Source organism: Protobothrops mucrosquamatus, unplaced genomic scaffold (genome assembly GCF_001527695.2).
Source record: "Protobothrops mucrosquamatus isolate PMUCROS unplaced genomic scaffold, P.Mucros_1.0 scaffold4444, whole genome shotgun sequence".
Lineage (NCBI taxonomy): Eukaryota > Metazoa > Chordata > Lepidosauria > Squamata > Viperidae > Protobothrops > Protobothrops mucrosquamatus.
In genome coordinates this window covers 102499-126508 of record NW_015390355.1, presented here as the reverse complement: position 1 = coordinate 126508, position 24010 = coordinate 102499, and the positions used below count along the sequence as shown (strand labels likewise).

The following is a 24010-nucleotide window of genomic DNA, read 5'->3' as shown; positions in this document are numbered from 1 at the left end:
AGTTCCCCCATGCTGGCTCAGGAATTCTGGGAGTTGAAGTCCACAAGTCATGAAGGGGCCATATTTCTCCATGTTGGCTGAGGAATTCTGGGAGTTGAAGTCCACAAGTCATGAAGGGGCCATAGTTCCCCTATGTTGGCTGAGGAATTCTGGGAGTTGAAGTATAATAATAATAATAATAATAATAATAATAATAATAATAATAATAATAATAATAATAATAATAATAAAGTTGGAAGGGACCTTGGAGGTCATCGAGTCCAACCCCCGGCTCAGGCAAGAATCCTTATATCAGGGGTGGGCAACCTCAGCTCTTTTATGACTCATGGACTTCAACTCCCAGAATTCCTGAGCCAGCATGGCTCAGCTTGGAAACTCTCCCTTTCCCCTCAGCTTGGCTGGCTCAGGAATTCTGGGAGTTGAAGTCCACGAGTCATAAAAGAGCCAAGGTTGCCTACCCCCGCCCTAGACCATTTCAGACAGCCATTGTGGCCAAAAAGGTCATAAAACGGGGCAGTTTGGGGACTTGAAGTCCACAACTTAACAACTGTTTCGCTTAGTAAGAGAACTTTTGGGGCTCAATTGTGGTTGTAAGTCAAGAAGTACTGTAGAACATGGAAGACCGTTGGTTCCTTTTTTCTTTTTTTCTTTTTTCCCTGCTAGTGAGTTTCGCCCCCCCCCAATCAATTTTACCCACTTATTTCAGCCGCCTCGCCCATTTTCTTCCTCCCCACAAGGGTTAGGGCTAACGAATGAGGGTTAACCATTTCCTCTGACTGCCTGAGCTCAGACTGTAATCCCAACAAGCAGTGTATCTTGCATCAATCAGTTACATCTGTGGCAGGCACAAAAACAAACCCCAGTTTTTTGTTCTGTGGTTTTTCGCACAAGTGGTCGGGCAAAATCCAATCAAGAGCCAGGCCTTTTAATAGAAATTCTTGAAACGGTTCCCTCTGAAAGCTTTTGTGTTCCCTCTTCTCGCAAACAGTATTTCGTTTCATTGTTTAGGAAAGTAGATGTTTTCCCCCCACGCTAGAGGAGATTTGTGTAACTTGTTGTAGCAAACGTTTCGCATCGAAATGCCTTGAGTAGCAAAGCCGAGGGGTTTCAAAGCGGGTGAATGCGAATGTACCGTTGTGCATTGTTTAATGACCCTGTTACAGGGGTGTCAAACTCAATTTCATTGAGGGCCGCATCAGCATTGCGGTTGCCCTTGGCGGGCCGGGTGGGTGCGGCCTACGGGGTGGGCCTGCCTGGAGTGGGTGTGGCCTACTGGGTGGGCATGGCCAGTTCTACATCGTTCGCGTCAAGGGTGCCTGTGGGGGCCTGGGCAGGAGTGGGACAGATCTGGGGGTCTCTGGCAGAAGGGGGTGGGACCGGGGCAAGCGCCAAGGCAGGGTCCATTTCTTCATTCCTCACTATGGGTGACACCTCCCCAGCATGCAGGGCCGACGCGGCAGGGGTTGGTTCCTTGCTGTTTCTGGACGGCCTTGTGGAGCTAAGACTGAATGTGTTTCAGCATAAATGGCCACCATAAAATTGTACATTGGCTCCCGGGCGGCCAGGGCCAAGGCATCGGGGGCCGTTCCCTCACTGTTTCCAGGATGGCTTCGCGGGCCACATGAAACCACTTCGCGGGCCGCATCCGGTCCCCAGGCCTTGCGTTTGACACGTCTGCCTTAGAATATTAAGTTTATAAACCATAGAATTTAGCAAGAGTGGTAGTCCCCGACGTACGACCACAACTGAGCCCCAAATTTCTGTCGCTCAGCAAGACGGCCGCATCCAGCCCCCGGGCCTTGTGTTTGACATGTCTGCCCTATTACATCCCACAGAGATTCTACAAGTTGTAGTAGGCCACAGTTTTGCTAGCTGGACTGCTCTAATTGTTACCAGGAGGAAACCTACAATTTCTGGAAAGAGTGTGTACGTGCAGTTTCCCCTTATTGGAAGGGGTGAGAGCCACAGCGTCTTATCATTTATTTACATTGCCCTTTCTTCCTGTTTCAGATTTCCACTATATCTAAAAGGAGGAGAGAAGCTACAGTTTGATTATGGCGTCTTCCTTCTGAACAAAAATATTGCACAGGTATGTTCGTTCTAAGCAAGTTTGCTCTTCTGGATTGGAAGCATGGAGACTTGAGAGGGAGGAGGCTCTTACAGGTAGTCCTCATTTAAGGACAGGAATTGGGATTGGAATTTCCACTGAGGGGGTCTTTGGTGCTTTCTGAGCTTGGCGGTTTTCTTGCAGACGTTTCATTGCCCAAACTAGGTGACGGCATCCGTGCTCTGATAATGGCGATGAGCACTGAAGATGTTACCTAGCTTGGGTAATGAAACATCTGCCAGAAAACTATGAAGCTCAGAGAGCACCAAGGACCCCACAGTTGTTGTTGTTGTCATCCTCCTCCTCTCTGCAAACCCCACTCCCTTCTAGCACTGATGATGTTACCTGGTTTGGTAAGGGGAAGGAAGATGTGCTTTTCTCATGCGGCGCAGAAAGTGCAGGTGCTGCTGCGCCTGCTTCACCAGTGTCTCGCTGTTGAGCGACCAAGCCATCCTACTTGTTAGCTGCACACCCAGGAATTTGACGCTGGTAACCGTCTCCACAGGTGAATCATTAATGCACAGAGAAATGTGGCTGTGCCTGCCTTTTCTGAAATCGACAATGATCTCTTTGGTTTTTCCGGTATTTAAAACTAGGCTGTTTTCCTTTACACCAGTTCACCAACCCCTCAACCTCCTTGCGGTAAGCTTCCACCTTGTCATCCTGAATAAGGGCCACTGGTAGCCTCCTGCTGCAGTAAACAAGGACATGCATCCAATTTCATACCTACCAAGACTGTTGGCTGAGCAGGGACAAAAACAGCTACAGAAATGATTGAAGCCTGGGAAACGGGCCCCTTGTCAGTCACTACCGGCTACACTGCATTCAGAAAGCATTTCCTTTTTAATAAATGTACAGACATCTCAAAAATTCCGTTTTCACTTTGTCACTATGGGTTAACGAGGAGAAAAAATGAATTTCAACCACCGTAGTAATCAGGCTGCACCATAACAAAATTGACAAAAGCAAAGGGGGTCTGAACGCTTTCTGAATGCAGTGTAGCTAGCAGCCGGAGGGGCCGAGGGTTTGGCAGCACAAGGAACCAACAACTAACGACTTAATAGCCAGCGTCATCACCCTAGTCAACAACTTAAAGCTATACACAACCAGAAACCATATAAATACGATGCACATATTCCGGAGAGAGAGTAATTCTTGAGAATGGGTTTCAGCATGAGCCCAAAAGCTTGGAAGAATAAACCAAAAAGGCCAACACAGTGCTAGGCTGCATTAACAAAGGGATAGAATCAATAATAATAATAATAATAATAATAATAATAATAATAATAATAATAATAAACCCTTTATTATCAAAGTATAACATGTATACAGTGAAATTGGCTGAGCGTCCCTCTGTGCCCTCCCTCACGTGAAGGGTTAGTACCACTTTACAAGGCCTTGGTAAGGCCACACTTGGAATACGGCATCCAGTTTTGGTCGCCACGATGTCAAAAAGATGTTGAGACTCTTTCTAGAGTGCAGAGAAGAGCAACAGAGATGATTAGGGGACATTGGAGGCTAAAACATGCAAGGAACGGTTGCTGGAATTGGGTATGTCTAGTTTAATGAAGAGAAGGACGAGGGGGGACATGATAGCAGCCTTCCAGTATCTCAGGGGCTGCCCCAAGAAGAGGGAGTCAAGCTATTCTCCAAAGCACCTGAAGGCAGGACAAGAAGCAATGGATGGAAACTCATCAGGGAGAGAAGCAACCTAGAAATAAGGAGAAATTTCTTGACAGGGAGAACAATTAACCAGTGGAACAACCTGCCTCCAGAAGCAGTGAACGCGCCAACATTGGAAGTTTTTAAGAAGAAACTGGACAGCCATTTGTCCGAAATGGTATAGAGTTTCATATCTGAGCAGTGGGTTGGACTAGATGACCTCCAAGGTCCCTTCCAACTTTATCATTATTATTATTCTATTCTATTCTATTCTATTCTATTCTATTCTACTCTACTCTACTCTACTCTACTCTACTCTACTCTATTCTATTGTATTCCTATTCTATTCCTATTCTATTCTATTCTATTCTATTCCTTAATTTTATTATATTCTATTTTATTATATTCTATTCCTGTGGTCCCGTTGACCGACTCAGATTGAATCCTGCAACATTATCCTAGGACACATATAATTTGCCTTCATTGCTTTTAAAGCTGCTGGCAGTCCTTTATGCTGGCTTTTCAATGGCCTGCCTCTTACTCACAGATTCCTCTGGGGGGGCTGAAAGGACTGAGATATACAGAGCAGAATCATTGGAAAATCAAAACATTTCCCTGGAGCGGAGATGGAATCTTTGTGAAATTTGCAGCCGAGGAACAATGCAAACCACAACCGATTCCTTAGAGAATATAAGGTGGAGTTACAGGCAGGTCAACACAATGCCTGCAGATCGTTATGGGCGTTGTTTTGAAAACTCGTAATGGTATATCAGCGTGCTCCGTTTCGGCTAGTTGATAATGGCTTCCATCTGTTTAGTTTAAAAAGACCCCTTTCTCTCTCTCTTTTCTTTTTCAAGAAGTCATAACTAATCACATACAGCAATTCCTGTTATTACTTGGAACTGAAAAGTTGTCGCTTCCCCCCCCCCCCTTTTTCTGATGTAAGGCCGACTCCTAACAGCAGTTCAAGAAAAAAAAAAGCTTGCTAAGAACCGGAAACGGATTGCAATAAAAACCAAACGGTCTATAAAAAGAAGTTGCAAAAGACCAAAAAATAAATAAAATAAAAAAAATGCGTAGGTGATATAATACAGGGTCCTCGATTCACAACAGTTCATTTAGTGACTGTTTGAAGGTTACAGTGGCACTGGAGAAAGGGACCTATGACTGTTTGCAGTGTCCCCAGGGTCACATGACTCATATTTGGCAACTGACTCATATTTATGAGTGTCTCGGGGTTAGGGGACCCTGTTTTGCGACCGTCTGACAAGCCAGATTCACTTAACAACTGTGTTACTAACTTAACGCATTTACAGCCCTTTGCAGCATCCCACAGTCCGATAACCATGTTTTATTATGTTTTTTTGCTGGAAACTGGCATTTTGCTTCTGCTTTTTGGCAAAACCAGCCCATGTGACGATTGAAAGCTGTAATTTGAGGATTACCTAAGAGAGGGACCTCGGAGTCCTAGTGGAGATTCACCTAACTATGAGTCAACCGTGTGTTGCAGGTGCCAAAAAAAGCCAACACAGTGCTGGGCTGCATTAACAGAGGGATAGAATCAAGATCACATGAAGTGTTAATACCACTTTACAAGGCCTTGGTAAGGCCACACTTGGAATCCTGCATCCAGTTTTGGTCACCACGATGTAAAAAAGATGCTGAGACTCTGGAAAGAGTACAAAGAAGAGCAACAAAGATGATCGGGACTGGAGGCTAAAAATATAAGGAAAGGCTGCTGGAATTGGGTATGTCTAGTTTAATGAAGAGAAGGACGAGGGGGGACATGATAGCAGTCTTCCAATATCTCAGGGGCTGCCCCAAAGAAGAGGGAGTCAAGCTCTTCTCCAAAGCCCCTGAAGGCAGGACAAGAAGCAACTGGTGGAAACTCATCAAGGAGAGAAGCAACCTGGAACTAAGGAGAAACTTCCTGACAGTTAGAACAATTAACCAGTGGAACAACCTGCCTCCAGAAGCGGTGAATGCTCCAACACTGGAAGTTTTTAAGAAGAGACTGGACAGCCATTTGTCCGAAATGGTGTAGGGTTTCCTGCCTGAGCAGGAGGTTGGACTAGATGACCTCCAAGGTCCCTTCCAACTTTATTATTATTATTATCATTCCTTTTTTTGTTTAAAAAAAAAAAAAAAAAAAGGTGCCAGAACTCACACACGTCATACAACCCGCCTTGCCTACCCTGCAAGGTTCCATCCAAAAAAGGTGCCAGAACTCCGTTCTGGGCGTTCTATGACAAAAAAAAGCCCTGATTATTATTAAGTGGAGAAACCTTTGCCAGAGTTATTTTAATTTGGATTCCTATTTGAGGCACTCAGTGCCCTTAACCACCCCTTCCAGTCAATTCCGTGGTGACATCTTGTGCCTGATCGTAATAGCTAAGTAATCTTGACTTTGAGAATGGCAGTATCTCTATTTTTCTTCTCTCAACCCAGAACAGATTTTTTTTATATATATTGAAGCGGTCTCTCGTTGCTTACTTAGACTTACAGATCTCCCTTCTATTCCATTTCTTTTGTCCCTAAGATCCCGGAAAGCCAGAAATAAGAAATATCGTAGGACATAACCTGCATTTATTTATGTATTTATTGTTTTTAAACTGCTATAAACTAAGAAGCAGAACAAACGGGACATCGTAGCCAAAAAAACAAAAACGTTTGGAAGATAGCAAGTCAAAAGTAGAAGGCAAAGAATTCAATAATGCATATATATTTTTTTCACTTTAAACCCTGATAAGAGAACTGTCTTAAATAAGCTGACTGTCAAGCTGTGGGAAATTAGGAGGGATGAGTTGGATAGTGCAGTTGGCTGTTGTCCTTCATTCCATCTGCGATTGGATTTGGTGAGCCAAGGAGGATCTCAGTTTTATTTCCAGTATTATATTAGAAGTAGGAGTGTCTCCAGTCAACACCGATTAAAGAATAAGTAGCAGCTGTTTATCTCCATTAAGTGTGTGGGCAGAAACGTTGGGTGGATAGCTTTCTCCAGGGTACGGGGAAATTTTCCAATAGACACAGGATCAATGGTAGAAGCAGCATCACAGCCGAGAAACCCAGTGGAAGAGTGGTCCTTATGTCTTCTGGTGGCAAAATCAGGGAAACTAAAGACAGATGGAGAAAGATTTGAGCCACAAAAGGTGAGACGGTCACACCAGTGGTGGGATTCAAATATGTAAGGTTCTACATTTAAGCAAGAAAAACCAAAGGCACAGGTATAGTATAGGGGGTACCTTGTTCAATAGTAGTAACTGTGAGAGGGATCTCGGAGTCCTAGTGGATAATCACTTAAATAGGAGCCAGCAGTGTGCTGCAGCTGCCAAAAAAAGGCCAATACAGTGCTAGGCTGCATTAACAGAGGGATAGAATCAGGATCACATGAAGGGTTAATACCATTTTACAAGGCCTTGGTAAGGCCACACTTGGAATACTGCATCCAGTTTTGGTCACCACGATGTAAAAAAGATGTTGAGACTCTAGAAAGAGTGCAGAGAAGAGCAACAAAGATGATCAGGGGACTGGAGGCTAAAACATATAAGGAACAGCTGCTGGAATTGGGTATGTGCAGTTTAACGAAGAGAAGGATGAGGGGGGACATGATAGTAGTCTTCCAGTATCTCAGGGGCTGCCACAAAGAAGAGGGAGTCAAGCTATTCTCCAAAACTCCTGAAGGCAGGACAAGAAGCAATGGGTGGAAACTAAACAAGGAGAGAAGCAACCTAGAACTAAGGAGAAACTTCCTGACAGTTAGAACAATTAACCAGTGGAACAACCTGCCTCCAGAAGTTGTGGATGCTCCAACACTGGAAGTTTTTAAGAAGAGACTGCACAGCCATTTGTCTGAAATGGAATAGGGTTTCTTGCCTGAGCAGGGGGTTGGGCTAGATAACCTCCAAGGTCCCTTCCAACTTTATTATTATTATTATTATTATTATTATTATTATTATTATTATTATTATTATTATTATTATTATTATTATTATTATTATTAAAAAGACATTGAGACTTTTGGAAAAGATGCAGAGAAGAGCAACTAAGATGATTAAAGGCCTGGAGACCAAAACGTATGAAGCGGGAGAAACCTTTGCCAGGGTTATTTTAATTTGGATNAAAAAAAAAAAAAAAAAAAAAAAGGTGCTGGAACTTACACACGTCATACAACCCGCCTTGCCTACCCTACAAGGTTCCATCCAAAAAAGGTGCCGGAACTCCGTTCTGGGCGTTCTATGACAAAAAAAGCCCTGATTATTATTAAGTGGAAGAAACCTTTGCCAGGGTTTTATTTTAATTTGGATTCCTATATGAGGCACTCAGTGCCCTTAACCACCCCTTCCAGTCAATTCCGTGGTGACATCTTGTGCCTGATCGTAATAGCTAAGTAATCTTGACTTTGAGAATGGCAGTATCTCTATTTTTCTTCTCTCAACCCAGAACAGATTTTTTTTATATATATTGAAGCGGTCTCTCGTTGCTTACTTAGACTTACAGATCTCCCTTCTGTTCCATTTCTTTTGTCCCTAAGATCCCGGAAAGCCAGAAATAAGAAATATCGTAGGACATAACCTGCATTTATTTATGTATTTATTGTTTTTAAACTGCTATAAACTAAGAAGCAGAACAAACGGGACATCATAGCCAAAAAAACAAAAACGTTTGAAAGATAGCAAGTCAAAAGTAGAAGGCAAAGAATTCAATAATGCATATATATTTTTTTCACTTTGAACCCTGATAAGAGAACTGTCTTAAATAAGCTGACTGTCAAGCTGTGGGAAATTAGGAGGGATGAGTTGGATAGCGCAGTTGGCCGTTGTCCTTCATTCCATCTGCGATTGGATTTGGTGAGCCAAGGAGGATCTCAGGTTTATTTCCAGTATTATATTAGAAGTAGGAGTGTCTGCAGTCAACACCGATTAAAGAATAAGTAGCAGCTGTTTATCTCCATTAAGTGTGTGGGCAGAAACGTTGGGTGGATAGCTTTCTCCAGGATAGGGGGAAATTCTCCAATAGACAGGATCCACGGTAAACGTAGCATCACAGTCGAGAAACCCAGCGGAAAAGCGGTCCTTATGTCTTCTGGTGGCAAAATCAGGGAAACTAAAGACAGATGGAGAAAGATTTGAGCCACAAATGCGAGACGGTCACACCAGTGGTGGGATTCAAATATGTAAGGTTCTACATTTAGGCAAGAAAAAGCAAAGGCACAGGTATAGTATAGGGGGTACCTTGTTCAATAGTAGTAACTGTGAGAGGGATCTCGGAGTCCTAGTGGACAATCCCTTAAACAGGAGCCATCCGTGTGCTGCAGCTGCCAAAAAAGGCCAACACAGTGCTAGGCTGCATTAACAGAGGGATAGAATCAGGATCACATGAAGTGTTAATACCACTTTACAAGGCCTTGGTAAGGCCACACTTGGAATACGGCATCCAGTTTTGGTCACCACGATGTAAAAAAGATGCTGAGACTCTAGAAAGAGTACAGAGAAGAGCAACAAAGATGATCAGGGGACTGGAGGCTAAAACATATAAGGAACAGCTGCTGGAATTGGGTATGTGCAGTTTAACGAAGAGAAGGATGAGGGGGGACATGATAGTAGTCTTCCAGTATCTCAGGGGCTGCCACAAAGAAGAGGGGGTCAAGCTATTCTCCAAAGCACCTGAAGGCCGGACAAGAAGCAATGGGTGGAAACTAAACAAGGAGAGAAGCAACCTAGAACTAAGGAGAAACTTCCTGACAGTTAGAACAATTAACCAGTGGAACAACCTGCCTCCAGAAGTTGTGGATGCTCCAACACTGGAAGTTTTTAAGAAGGTCCCTTCCAACTTTATTATTATTATTATTATTAAATAATAATAATAATAATAATAATAATAATAATAATAATAATAATAATAATAATAATAATAATAATAATAATAATAATAATTTTTCTGTAACTCTGAAAACCTTTTCTACGTCTCTTCTCGTTGATTCTACTAATTTCCGGACCTCTGGTTTTGCATACTTCGCCCTCTTTGGAAACGGTCCCAATAAAATTAAACCTATCCCGTACGAGGCACTCAGAGTCACTTAACAACCGTGTCACTAACTTCACAACTGCAGTGATTTCACTTAACAACTGCGGCAAGGAAAGATAGTAAAACGGGGCCCCAACTATCTCGCTTAGCAACAGAAGTTTTGGGTCAGTTGCGGACCCTGCAACGGTCATAAATACGAGTCAGTTGCCAAACGGCTGAATTTGGATCACAGGGACGCTACAAAGGTTATAGGTGCGAAAACCGGTCATTACTTGCTTTTTTCAGGGTGGTTGTAACTTTGAATGGTCGCTAAATGAATGATTGCAAGTCGAAGACTATCTGTAAAACTCCTATTAGGAAATGAAAAGCATTGGATAATCCCATGAAATTAAAAGATAGGCTGAGAAGAGAACAGGGCATTTTACAAGGGCAATCGGGGGGGAAAATTAATCCCAATTTGTTCTCTTGTTCCTGTTTTGCCTTCTATAATAATAACAATAATAATAATAATAATAATAATAATAATAATAATAATAATAATAATAATAATAATAATAATAAAGTTGGAAGGGACCTTGAAGGTCATCTAGTCCAACCCCCTGCTCAGGCAGGAAACCCTATACCATTTCGGACAAATGGCTGTCCAGTTTCTTCTTAAAAACTTCCAGTGTTGGAGCATTCACAGCTTCTGGAGGCAGGTTGTTCCACTGGTTAATTGTTCTAACTGTCAGGAAGTTTCTCCTTAGTTCCAGATTGCTTCTCTCCTTGATTTGTTTCCCTCCGTTGCTTCTTGTCCTGCCTTCAGGCGCTTTGGACAACAGCTTGACTCCCTCTTCTTTGGGGCAGCCCCTGAGATACTGGAAGGCTGCTATCATGTCCCCCCTCGTCCTTCTCTTCGTTAAACTAGACATACCCAGTTCCAGCAACCGCTCCTTATATGTTTTAGCCTCCAGTCCCCTAATCATCTTTGTTGCTCTTCTCTGTACTCTTTCTAGAGTCTCAGCACGTTTTTTACTGTTTAACTGTTAAATTCTAGTAAAATGCATGGACAATATTTGTTCTATTTAAGGGAGAATTCTCCTGCCTTATCAGTTCAGGAATTGACCGTATATCAGATTAGTTATTTAAACCAACCTTGTTCCGGTTTGAAATTTCTCGACATCTGTATTTTACCACCAGATCTGAAAGTTTGGATTGCAAGATCTTTGAGGGGGGAGGAAAAAAATAAATAAATCCTTTTTGTTTTCAGTGTAATGTTAAACCGTTACTGTTCATGCAAACGTAACTTGTTTTAAATCCAGATTTTCTTGGCCTTCTGAACTTTTAACCGTGTTTTTTTTGTTTAAAGAAAAAAAAAGAAAGTGTTTGATGTAGCTTTTAGATTAATGAGCAAGTTCCCTTCAACTGAGATCATACAAAGGCAATACCCTCTTGCGCTGAAATCTGACAAACATTGCTTCATGGTAATGAAAAGATTATATCAATATTAAAACATAAAAGTTTGAGAAAGTTTCCAGTTGCAATACAAGACCTGGTCTAGCTGTAAAGGGTTAAAACGCAGGTGAGCGTGTTTTTGAGTTTTGAAACATTGGAACGCCTCACCGCCTTTTGAGTTGCCCTTTTTCACACAAGTCATGTAAGATAACGTGTTCTGAATTAGAGAACTTTAATGAATTCTACAAATAAAAGTTGGTCTTAGTTCCCTCGCTATTTTTCTCTCCCATACTAGAAGGTCTGAATATTGCATACAGAATAGAATAAAAGAGTTGGAAGGGACCTTGGAGGTCTTCTAGTCCAACCCCCTGCTCAGGTAGGAGACCCTGTACCACAGGTAGGCAACCTTGGCTCTTTTATGACTCGTGGACTTCAATTCCCAGAATTCCTGAGCCAGCATGGGGGAACTATGGCCCCTTCATGACTCGTGGACTTCAACTCCCAGAATTCCTGAGCCAGCATGGGGGAACTATGGCCCCTTTTATGACTTGCGGACTTCAACTCCCAGAATTCCTGAGCCAGCATGGCTCAGCTTGGAAACCTCTCCCTTTCCCCTCAGCATGGCTGGCTCAGGAATTCTGGGAGTTAGTTCACAAGTCATAAAAGAGCCAAGGTTGCCTACCCCTGGGCTATACCATATATACCCTATACCAGGGGTATGGAACCTTGGCTCTTTTATGACTCGTAGACTTTAAGTCCCAGAATTCCTAAGCCAGAATGACTCAGCTTGGAAACCTCTCCCTTTCCCCTCAGCATGGCTGGCTCAGGAATTCTGGGAGTTGAAGTCCATCAGTCATAAAAGAGCCAAGGTTGCCTACCCCTGGGCTATACCATTTCAAACAAATGGCTGTCCAGTCTCTTCTTAAAAACTTCTGGAGGCAGGTTGTTCCACTGGTTAATTGTTCTCACTGTCAGGAAATTCCTCCTTATTTCCAGGTTGCTTCTCTCCTTGATTAGTTTCCATCCGTTGCTTCTTGTCCTGCCTTTAGGTGCTTTGGAGGATAGGTTGACTCCCCCTCTCTTCTCTGTGGCATCCCCTCAAATATTGAAAGGCTGCTATCCTGTATCCCCTCGTCCTTCTCTTCATTAAACTAGACCTACTTAATTCCCTCCATTGCTTTAGCCTCCAGTCCCCTAATCCCCTTTGTGGCTCTTCTCTGCCATTGTGGCCCCAGTTGGGCTTCATCTAGGTTGCTTCTCTCCTTGATGAGTTTCCATCCGTTGCTTCTTCTCCTGCCTTCAGGCACCTTGGAGAATAGCTTGACTCCCTCTTCTTTGGGGCAGCCCCTGAGATATTGGAAGACTGCTATCATGTCCCCCCTCATCCTTCTTTTCACTAGATATACATCACATACCCAATTCCTGCAACCGTCCCTCATAGGTTTCAGCCTCCAGTCCCCTAATCATCTTTGTTGCTCTTCTCTGCCCTCTTTCCAGAATCTCAACGTCTTTTCAATATCATCTAAGATGCAATATTCCACGTGTGGTCTTACCGAGGCATTATAAACACTGCACATGACCGTGATTCTGTCCCTCTGTTAATGCAGCATAATATTTTACTTGAATTTAAACCACGATCTTCAGCAAACCAAAAGGGGAATCACATGAACCTGGGGACACTGCAACTGTCACAAATACATGCCTGTTGCCAAGCCTCTGAATTTTGATCACATGATCCTGAGGATGCTGCAGAGGTCATAATTGAAACATGATCACACAGCACATTTTTCAGTGTCATTGTAACTTTGAACGATGTTGTAAGTTAAGGACTACCTGTATTCTTGTCCCTGGGCTTCGATGTAGTGAATGTAGATGTATTTTTATGAGGTTCAAATTACTGGAACAACCTACTATTAATATAGTTCTGACCAATACGATGGTGGTGTTCCCGGCATTATAAACACTTTCCTAGCTCTAATTGTGGTTACATTGCGCTAATCACTTTTACTGCTGCTGTTAAAAAAAAAAAATTCATCTGATTCTCCGGTGAGGTGCACTTTGTTTAAAAAAAGAAAAAGAAAAAGAACAACTGCAATTAACTTTTTATGAAAGCCAGCGATTCTCAAGTGCACAAAAATTCTTTCTTTTCTTAAAAAAGAAAGCCAAAATGATCTCGGATACGGAGCCAAGAATGCTTTTATCTGACTTCCCCGTTTCTTTTGGATGGTGTTATTGACCACCGACAACAGCTCTGCGGTTCAACCGTTTAAATGAAAATAGCGTCAAATTGTAGAGAGGAATCTCTTTCGTAAGTAGGTAGACCTCAACATACGATCCCAGTTGATCCCAAGATTTCCGCGGCTAAGCGAGACGGTTGTTAATTGAGTTTTGCCCCATATTACGACCTTTCTTGCTGCAGTGGTTAAGTCGGGTAAGCAGCTTTGGCTCTTTTATGACTCATGGACTTCAACTCCCAGAATTCCTGAGCCAGTATGGGGAAAACTTTGGCCCCTTCATGACTGGTGGACTTCAACTCCCAGAATTCCTGAGCCAGCAGGGGGGAACTATGGCCCCTTCATGACTCGTGGACTTCAATTCCCAGAATTCCTGTGCCAGCAGGGGGGAACTATGGCCCCTTCATGACTCGTGGACTTCAACTCCCAGAATTCCTGAGCCAGTATGGGGAAACTTTGGCCTCTTCATGACTTGTGGACTTCAACTCCCAGAATTCCTCAGCCAGCATGAGGGAAACGTTGGCCCCTTCATGACTCGTGGACTTCAACTCCCAGAATTCCTGAGCCAGCACGGCTCAGCTTGGAAACCCCTCCCTTTCCCCTCAGCATGGCTGGCTCAGGAATTCTGGGAGTTGAAGTCCATGAGGCATAAAAGAGCCAAGGTTGCCTACCCCTGAGTTAAGTGAATCACTGCAGTTGTTAAATTAGTCACACGGTTGTTAAATGAATCTGGCTTCCCCCCCCCCCCGTTGACTTTGTCAGAAGGTCGCAAAAGAGGATCATGTGACCCCGGGCACTGCGACCGTCGTAAATACGTACCAGTTGCCGAATTTTGATAACATGACCATGGGGATGCTGGAATGGTTATAAGTGTGAAAAACACTCATAAGTCATTTTTTTCAGTTTTGTGGTAGCTTCAAACGGTCACTAAACGAACTGTTATAAGTCAAGAACTATCTACTTTTGAATTGATGTTTGCCTTCTTTTAACTTTCTTAATTCGTTTTTCTTTTTTTTTACTGAATTAAAATCTGAAAAATTGGGCTTTCAAGAAGAGATGTATTGCTTGGGTATTGACTACACGTGCTGGTTTTTTTTTAAAAAAAGTAAAATTTGAAAAGGCTTGAAGGTATGATGCAAATTGTGTTTCGTTTGGAGATTTCTTAGTTTGCTCAATAGACTCTTTCTCAGAAATAGTTTATTTTGCCTTTTTCTGGGTCTGTGTTTTTTTTTTTTACTTCCCAGTCTAGCCTGCAGCCGAAAATCTACTAACCAGGCCTAATCCTGCTTGGCTGTTTTGAGATCAGCCAAGCTTGAAGGGACTTCATTACTTAATTTTCAATAAATGGGTTCTTGAAATAGTCTCTCCTTTAGCTGTTAGAATGACCGACGGCTAAGAAATTCAAGAGAATTTTCCCAGTTGAATATAAATTTAGCTTTTTTTGGTGGTCTGCCTTGCAAAAAGTGTTCTGCAGCCTGTGATTGATTGTGCTGTTGGATTCTTATGCCTTGCTCTCTGTCTAATTTTGCCTGGTCCTCGACTTACAGCCACTAATTTAGTGACCATTCAAAGTTACAGCGGCACTGAAAAAAAGGACTTACGACCGTTTTTCACACTTACGACTTTTGCAGCATCCCCATGGGTCACGTGATCAAAATTCAGATGCTTGGCAATAGGTTCATATTTATGATGGTTGCGGTGTCCCGTGGTCCCTTTTTGCGACCATCTGACTAGCAACGTCAATGGGGAAGCCAGATTCACTTAACAACCGTGTTGCTAACTTTAACAACCGCAGTGGATCACTTAACCACCGTGGCAAGAAAGGTCACGCAATGGAGCAAAACTCACCTAACAACTGTCTTGCTTAGCAATGGAAGTTGTGGCCTCCATTGTGGTTGTAAGTTGAGGACTACAGATACAGCAGGGGTGGGGTACTAGGGCAACTTTATGACCTGTGGACTTCAACTCCCAGAATTCCTGAGCCAGCATGGGGGAACTATGGCCTCTTCATGACTTGTGGACTTCAACTCCCAGAATTCCTGAGCCAGCATGGGGGGGAAATATGGCCCTTTTATGACTTGTGGACTTCAACTCCCAGAATTCCTGAGCCAGCATGGGAGAAAATATGGCCCTTTTATGACTCGTGGACTTCAACTCCCAGAATTCCTGAGCCGGCATGGGGGGAAATATGGCCCTTTTATGACTTGTGGACTTCAACTCCCAGAATTCCTGAGCTAGCATGGAGTTGAAGTCCACAGGTCATAGAACTGCCTTAGTTGCCTACCACGGGAGTATAGCATGAGTTATGTATGAATATATTGCTTGCTGCTTGTGGAGGTGGGTGATCCTTTTTGGATCAGTGTGCCATCGATATACAATGTACTACAGAGTTCTAGACCAGGGGTCCCCAACCTGTGGACCATGGCCCACTACCGGGCCGCGGCCTATTTGCAACCGGTCCGCGTGAGTGGCAGACTGGCGTGCATGCATCCCCGCTTGTGTGAGTGGTGCCTCAAAGCTTCTCTCTTGTGTGAGTGCAGCTGCGTATGCACGTGCTCCGGCCCGCCACCCATGGGGCCCAGTTCCCCTCTTCCCCCCCCCCAGCTGGGCCGCCAAGCTGCAAAGCTTGGGGACCCCACTGTTCTAGACAATCTACTGTAACTTTTCCTTTAGTCTGGATCCAAGGGGCGAAGTTGATGGGGAAGAAAAGTTGAACACGAACTCAGCTCTGAATCCGAACACTTATTTTCCTGTATACTCGAATACACCCGAATGCGTGCTAATTTACCTGCAGGAGTCAAACTTTGGAATTCCTATAATTTTATTGAACTTAACTGGAGCACAAAATGCATTTGACACTGAAAATAGTAGGAAAAGGGGAACAGAGTGAACCACCATTGTCTGATAAAATCCCAACATCAGGATTTTATTTTTTTTCCTACCTCAAGCACAACGGTCAACGCTGCTAACATCGGATGTTTTTGCATTGACAACAGTTGGAGATGTAGCCATTGTCTTCTTTTCGCTTTTAGAATTAGATGATGCCGGGGAGGGGGGGGGAGGAATGTGCATGAGAGTCTAGCTAGACATAACACTGAACCTCTCCAGTCGGGCTTCAGGCCGGGGTACAGCACGGAAACGGCATTGGTCACATTGGTGAATGATCTCTGGAGGGCCCGGGACAGGGGTTGTTCCTCTGTCCTAGTTCTTTTGGACCTCTCAGCGGCTTTTGATACGGTGGACCACGGTATCATGCTGCGGCGCCTGGTGGGGTTGGGAGTGGGAGGCACCGTTATGCGGTGGTTCTCCTCCTTCCTCACCGACCGCACGCAGTCTGTATTGGCAGGGGGACAGAGGTCGACCCCAAGGCCCCTAACTTGTGGGTTGCCACAAGGGTCGGTCCTCTCTCCCCTATTGTTCAATATTTATGTGAAGCCGCTGGGTGAGATCATCCGTGGCTTTGGGGTGGATTTCCATCAGTACGCTGATGATACTCAGCTGTACATTTCCACCCCAGGCCACCCCAATGATGCCCTTGACGTGATGGCCCGGTGCCTGGAGGCCATACGGGTCTGGATGGGGAGAAACAGACTCAGGCTCAACCCTTCCAAGACAGAGTGGCTGTGGTTGCCGGCTCCCAGGCATAGTCAGCTGACTCCGTCGCTGACTATAGGGGGCGAAACTTTGGCTCCCTCAGAGAGGGTTCGCAATCTGGGTATCCTTCTGGATCCACGGCTGACACTAAAAGATCAGTTGACGGCCGTGGCCAGGGGGGCGTTTTACCGGGTACGCCTGGTTCACCAGTTGCGGCCTTTTCTGGACCGGGATGCCTTGCGCACAGTTACTCACGCTCTTGTCACCTCCCGCCTGGACTACTGCAATGCTCTCTACATGGGGCTCCCCTTGAGGAGCACTAGGAGGCTCCAGTTAGTCCAGAATGCAGCCGCGCGAGCGGTGATGGGAGTGACTCGTCGCTCCCATGTAACGCCGCTGCTGCGCGAGCTGCACTGGCTGCCGGTGGCTTTCCGGGTGCGCTTCAAGGTGTTGATTATCATCTTTAAAGTGCTCCATGGCATCGGACCTGGTTATCTCCGAGACCGCCTTCTGCCACAGATTACCTCTCATCGGCCGATACGCTCCCACAGAGAGGGTCTCCTCAGGGTGCCGTCAGCCAGACAGTGTCGGCTGGCGACCCCCAGGGGGAGCCGGAAGAGACAACCTCGGGGGTGGGAAACCTTGCTTGATGGGGGTCTCTAGGCCCACATTCCGGATCTCCCCTCCTTCCGCCGCGCCCTAAAGACATGGCTATTTAAGTTAGCCGGACTGGCCTAAGGGGTATTTTAATCTGGTTTTAAAATAATTTTAAAAAGAAATGGCCAACAATCAATATTTCATTTTAATCACATTTTAAATTTTGTATTATTGTATTAGTTATCTGTTTTAACAGGCTGTAAGCCGCCCTGAGTCCGCTAGGAGAAGGGCGGGGTATAAATTCGATAAATAAATAAATAAATAAACCTAGCGTGAGAACCAAGGTTGTTGAAATAAAAGATGATAAGAATTGGCGGGCTAGGGAACTGGAGGGGAAGCCTGCATTTCAAGCTAATTGGGGAATGTGGTTTATGACTGTTAATTGGAGGTGGGAATTGTGCTTTGATACTATGTGCTCAGAGGAGGGGAATTCAGTTTTTGGCTTCGATTAGGTCCGTGCCGATGTTATGCTACTCGAATAAAAGATTCTGTAAGGTAAACAAATGCCTCGAAGTGCTTTGAAGAGTTCCATTTGTCGGAACCATGACAACAACATTTAGAAGCAGTTTCCAGACGGCAATAAAAGATGTATTCTTCTCTTTAATTAATCTGGCCATCTCTGCTAGTTCATCAGTTTCTCACGAGTCAAAAGTTTGAACGTCTTTCTACATTAAGAATCTTCAGAGTTATCTCTGGGACATCTTGTGCCCGTCTCGTGGATATTACAGAGTCTCCAAGACATTGCGCGTTGTCCTAGGTGTGCTCACATATGCACATCAGTGGGATTCCCTTCCTTCTAAACGTCCATAAAAATTCTTTCCTGGACTCCGAGGTTCTTAATCCTCCAGCTCGCAGCGCCACCACTGACCTCCCTCAGGTCCGCTTGAAGCATCTCCAGTTGCTTGGAGTTACCTTCTAAATGTCTTCTTTTCTCTCTCCGTAGCTTAGATACCAGCATGGCCTGGGGACTCCAGATTTAAGGCAGACACTTCCCAACCTGAAAAACTTCCTGGAGCACGGTCTCATGGTTAGATGGTGAGTACGTTCTGTTTTGCTTTGCATGGCAGTGCAGGTCACCTTCGACTTAACAGCCATCCATTTAGCGACCGTTTGGCATTGGGGAAAAAGGAAGTTACAGCTGGTCCTTGCATTTAACCAGCCCTGGCGGCGCAGCGGTTAGAATGCAGGACTGCAGGCTACTTCTGCTGCCTGTCGGCTGCCCACAGTTCAGCAGTTCGATTCTCACCGGCTCAAGGTTGATTCGGCCTTCCGGCCTTCCGAGGTCGGTAAAATGTGGACCCAGATTGTTGATGGGGCAAGATGCTGACTCTGTAAACCCCTTAGAGAGGGCTGTAAAGGACTGTGAAGCGGTATATAAGTCTAAGTGCTATTGCTAAGTGGGAAGGAAGGAAGGAAGGAAGGAAGGAAGGAACGAGCCATGGTGGTGTAGTGGTTAGAATGCAGCATTGCAGGCTAATTCTGCCCACAGCCAGGAGTTCGATACTCACCAGATCAAGGTTGACTCAGCTTTCCATCCTTCCGAGGTCGATAAAATGAGGACCCAGATTGTTGGGGGCAAATAAGCTGACTCTGTAAACCGGTTAGAGAGGGCTGTAAAGGACTGTGAAGCGNGAAGGAAGGAAGGAAGGAAGGAAGGAAGGAAGGAAGGAAGGACGGACTGTGGGGTCCTTGGTGCTCTCTGAGTTGGATGGTTTTCTTGCAGACGTTTCATGACCCAACTAGGTAACATCATCAGTGCTGGAAGGAAGGAAAGAAGGAAGGAAGGAAGGAAGGAAGGAAGGAAGGAAGGAAGGAAGGAAGGAAGGAAGGAAGGAAGGAACGAGCCATGGTGGTGTAGTGGTTAGAATGCAGCATTGCAGGCTAATTCTGCCCACAGCCAGGAGTTCGATACTCACCAGATCAAGGTTGACTCAGCTTTCCATCCTTCCGAGGTCGGTAAAATGAGGACCCAGATTGTTGGGGGCAAATAAGCTGACTCTGTAAACCGCTTAGAGAGGGCTGTGAAGGACTGTGAAGCGGTATATAAGTCTACGTGCTGTTGCTATTGCTATTAACAACCGTCACAGCAGCCCCACATTCACACAATCAAAATTTGGGCATTTGATAACCAGCATGTATTTACGACAGTTGCAGCATCCTGGAACCCCATTTGTGACCTTCCCACCCAGCTTCCGACAAGCAAATTTCAACGAGAGAAGCCGGTTTCTTTAATGACCGTATGATTCGCTTGAACAACTGCCGAGATTGGCTTATCTTTTAAGTTGTAAAATCAAGCGCAACTTAACTTAACAGCTGCCTTGCTTAGCAGTGGAAATTCTGGTCCCGCTTGTGGGTCGTACATTGAGGACTACTTGCAATAGAAAAGTAGCTAAAGATGAAACGTTTTCAGAAAACACAGAATAGGGAGAATTGTGCCGTTCTTTGTGCCGTCTTTCTTAACGAAGATGCTCCAATCTGCCCAGCTCACTAGGATTACTAACCCCGATTTTGCTGTCGTCCAGAAATGGCTTTGGTCGAGATAAGTTTTTTTTAACCAAACAACCAAAATAATAATAATAATAATAAAGTTGGGAAGCTCTCCCTCTGTGAGTTCTTAAATACAATAAATAAATTAAAATATAAATAAGAAAACCAAGGGGCCGTCGGTCCTCTTCATGACCACAGAGCAGTTGGATCCATGGCCTTCTGCTGCTGTCCCAGAGAGAAGTGTCAGGAATTCAGCAAAATCATCAGGCAGGTTGTCTAAATCAGGGCTTTTCAACCTTTTCACCCATTGTGCCACTTTTAGGGTATGGCAACATCCAAGTACCACCAGTCGCCTAGCAAGGTGTCAAAAACTTGATGACCCAAAAAAAAAAAAAGGAAAAAAGTGATAAAGTACAGGTAGTCCTCAACTTACAACAGTTCGCTTAGTGACTGTTCAAAGTTATAATGGCACTGAAAAAAGTGGCCCCCCCAAGGCACAGCCGAGCAAGACATCTGCCTGCCTGCCCACCCGCCCGTGCTCTTCCTCCTGTCCAAGGTTTCCATTGTTGTGAGCATTTCTGTTGAGGATTGGCAGTGGGGGTGGGTGGGGGGTGTTTGGTTTTTATTCCCCCCCCCGCTGGGTGGTTGCAGCAGATTTTGGTCACTTCACATGACCCTGGGACACTGTGGCTGTCATAAATATGAATCAGTTGCCAAGCATCTGAATGTAAATCACAAGACCCTGGAGATGCTGCAACATTCCAGCTGATCGGCGCTTCTTTTGGGCTCAGCAGAAGCTCCAGGATCAGCGTTGAACTCCAGCTGGAGCCTGGCACTGATCCTGGCGCTTCTGCTGAGCCCTGACAGCCCTGCAGCTCCAGCCGTCTCTCGCTCAGGCTTGTGCGGTGCTGCCACCGGTTCAGCTCATTCCCCTCCCCCACTACCACTTTTCTAGGATGGTTGCGTACCACCTGCCAGGTGCCAATGTACCACAGGTGGTACCCGTACCACTGGTTGAAAAGCCCTGGTCTAAATCAAGGGGTCCCCAACCACCCGGTCCGTGGACCGGTACCGGGCCGCGGCATGCCAGCAACCGGTCCGCACAAACAAGCAAAGCCCCGTCTGCGGGATGCAGGCAGCACACAAAACCACGCCCCCGCCCCTCNCATGCGCGGCGCTCCCGGGCAGGGAAAGTCCTCGACTTACGACCGGTTGGGTAGTCCTCAACTTACGACCGGTTTAGTCCTCGACTTACGACCGGTTTAGTCCCCGACTTACGACCGGTTTAGTCCTCGACTTACGACCGGTTGGGGTCACGGCATTAAAAAGGTTGAGAACCACTGGCCTAGGTAGTCTACTTAAAGCTCTTGCAATCCCGGGATTCTCAAGAGCTGTCGCCCTGAAGACGTGGAGCCTGGGAGAAGAAGCAGGAAAATATCCAGCTTTTATTGGACTGTGAAATCCTCCCTTCAAGAGGATTTCATTTTCTGGGGTTAGAAAAGAGCCAAATGTTGAGCGCTTTGGGATTTTAAGTCCAAACTAATCAAGAACACCTGCTTGTGATAGAGGATAAATTATATCTAAACAAGAATTTGAGTTGTGTTGTCCTCACTGCTCTCTTGAGCGTAGCGGTTTACTTGCAGACATTTTATTACCCAGCTAGGTAACACCCTCAGCGTTAGAAGGGAGCCTAACAACAGCCTAATCAAGGAACCGCCAAAAATATTCCCACCAACACCGATAGTGCAAGCCATTGTATATAAACAGAGAGAAAACCCTACTCCCTTCTAGCACTGGTGATGTTACCTAGCTGGGTAATGAGACGTCTGTAAGAAAACCAGGCTCAGAGAGCGCCAAGGACAGCCTCAAGTGAGCTTTCAGCTACAGATATTATTCCCTTCCGTTGGAATTTTAGTTACGGATCTGGAGTTGATCAGAAATGGGAAATTGCAGAGGCCTCTGACTTCAGGGACAGTGGCCGAAGCGTATAGACTTACAGTATGTACGATGCACACGGGATTTGAAAACTTTAAAAGTCACCTGGAACTTAGGTAAAGAAGTTGGATGTTCTCTGATGTTGAATACCTGGGCGAGGAAATAGAAAGAAGAGGGACACAGCGTCCCCTGTCTGTTTCGGTCACAAGTCACTTGCTTCAGTGCCACTATAATAATAATAATAATAATAATAATAATAATAATAATAATAATAATAATAATAGTAGTAGTAGTAATAGTAATAATAATAATAATAATAATAATAATAATAATAATAATAATAATAATGATAAAGTTGGAAGGGACCTCGGAGGTCATCTAGTCCAACCTCCTGCTCAGGCAGGTAACCCTATACCATTTCAGACGAATGGCTGTCCAGTTTCTTCTTAAAAACTTCCAGGGTTGGTGCATTCACCGCTTCTGGAGGCAGGTTGTTCCACTGGTTAATTGTTCTAACTGTCAGGAAGTTTCTACTTAATTCCAGGTTGCTTCTCTCCTTGATGAGTTTCCATCCGTTGCTTCTTGTCCTGCCTTCAGGCGCTTTGGAGAATTTCTGAGTTTCAGTTCTGCCTCAAATCAGCTCTCTCCATGTACCTGCAAACCTCTCAAACTATTTACACGAATAGCAGATCTGGCTGTGTGTGTGTGTGTGTGTGTGTTGTGTTTGGTGTTCTGGGTTGCCCTCTTTAAGGTGGCAGAGCCCTTCTTCAAAGTCCCGCTGACTTTAACCCTTCTTCTCCTCTTCCTCGCAGCGATCGTCACCACGTTTCCAGCGCCATCCCCGTTCCAAAGAGACAAGCTTCTACGTTTGGCAGTTTGGATGTCGGCTTTTCCGGCAGCCACCCGTCTCCGGACAAGGGGCTTCGCAAACGGGCTAACTCGGAGAACGAGAGACTGGCGCACAAGAGCCCCGTCCCGAGCCACAACTCGGCTTCCAGCCAACCCATCGCCATCGCCGGAGAGACGGAGAAAAAGGCCGCCTCCTTATCCTCCTCCTTAGATACCTCCCTCGACTTCTCGAAAGGAAGCAAAACGGGCGAGGACTTGCGGCACGGCGGCGTCAACGGCGAGAACAGGAGCTTGAGCGGCTCCCGGGATCCGCCGCCAGAGGCGTTCCGGGGACCTTCTCAGGCCATCAACGGCAGCCCGTTCTCCGGCGAGCACCCCGGTACGGCCGCCCGCGAGCGGCCGAGCATCTTCTGCGGCGCGCTCAGCACTGACCTCCTGTGTACCGTGGAGCAGGCGGAGGAGATCATGGGCCTGGAGGCCATGGGGTTCGGCTCGGGAGACCAACTCGGGGCCTTTAACTATATCCCGGTGGATCACGCGGTGGCGGTGGAGTGCGACGATCAAGTCCTGGGGGAATTTGAGGAGTTTTCCCGGAGGATCTACGCGTTGAACAAGGACACCCCCACCTTCCGCCGGCCGCGGAAAGGGTCCGACAAGTAGCTCCAGGGCGTCGCGAGGAGGCTGCGCGGGTCACCAAGAGGAAGCGGTGTCTCTGGAGATAAACCTTGCACTCGTCGTCCTGACCCGTTGCGGTAGGGGGGTCTCCAAACTTGGCAACTTGGAAGACTGGCGGACTACAACTCTCGAGAATCCCCCAGGCCCGCCACGGCCGACTAGGGAATTCTGGGAGTTGAAGTCCGCCAGTCGCGGCAGGCTAGGGAATTCTGGGAGTTGAAGCCCGCCAGGCTTCCAGTTGTCGAGTTTGGAGAACACCCCCCCCCCCCGAGTTATGGGGTAGGAGGGCAGTAGGGAAGAAAGTTATTCTTGCTGCCGTTTTGGGAAGGAAGTGTCTGGGTCAGAATCTGCT

General features: G+C 45.6%; 1 protein-coding gene across 1 annotated transcript in view; it reads left to right on the top strand.

The window, feature by feature from the left end:
* Positions 1-23643, top strand: part of UVRAG (UV radiation resistance associated) — a 69294-nt gene extending 45651 nt beyond the window's left edge. The window contains exons 9-12 of the mRNA XM_015828385.1: positions 1062-1116; positions 2011-2089; positions 18656-18747; positions 22947-23643. Coding sequence (XP_015683871.1) covers positions 1062-1116; positions 2011-2089; positions 18656-18747; positions 22947-23643 — 923 coding nt within the window. The remainder of the gene's footprint in view (positions 1-1061; positions 1117-2010; positions 2090-18655; positions 18748-22946) is intronic.
* The last annotated feature ends 367 nt before the right edge of the window (positions 23644-24010 follow it).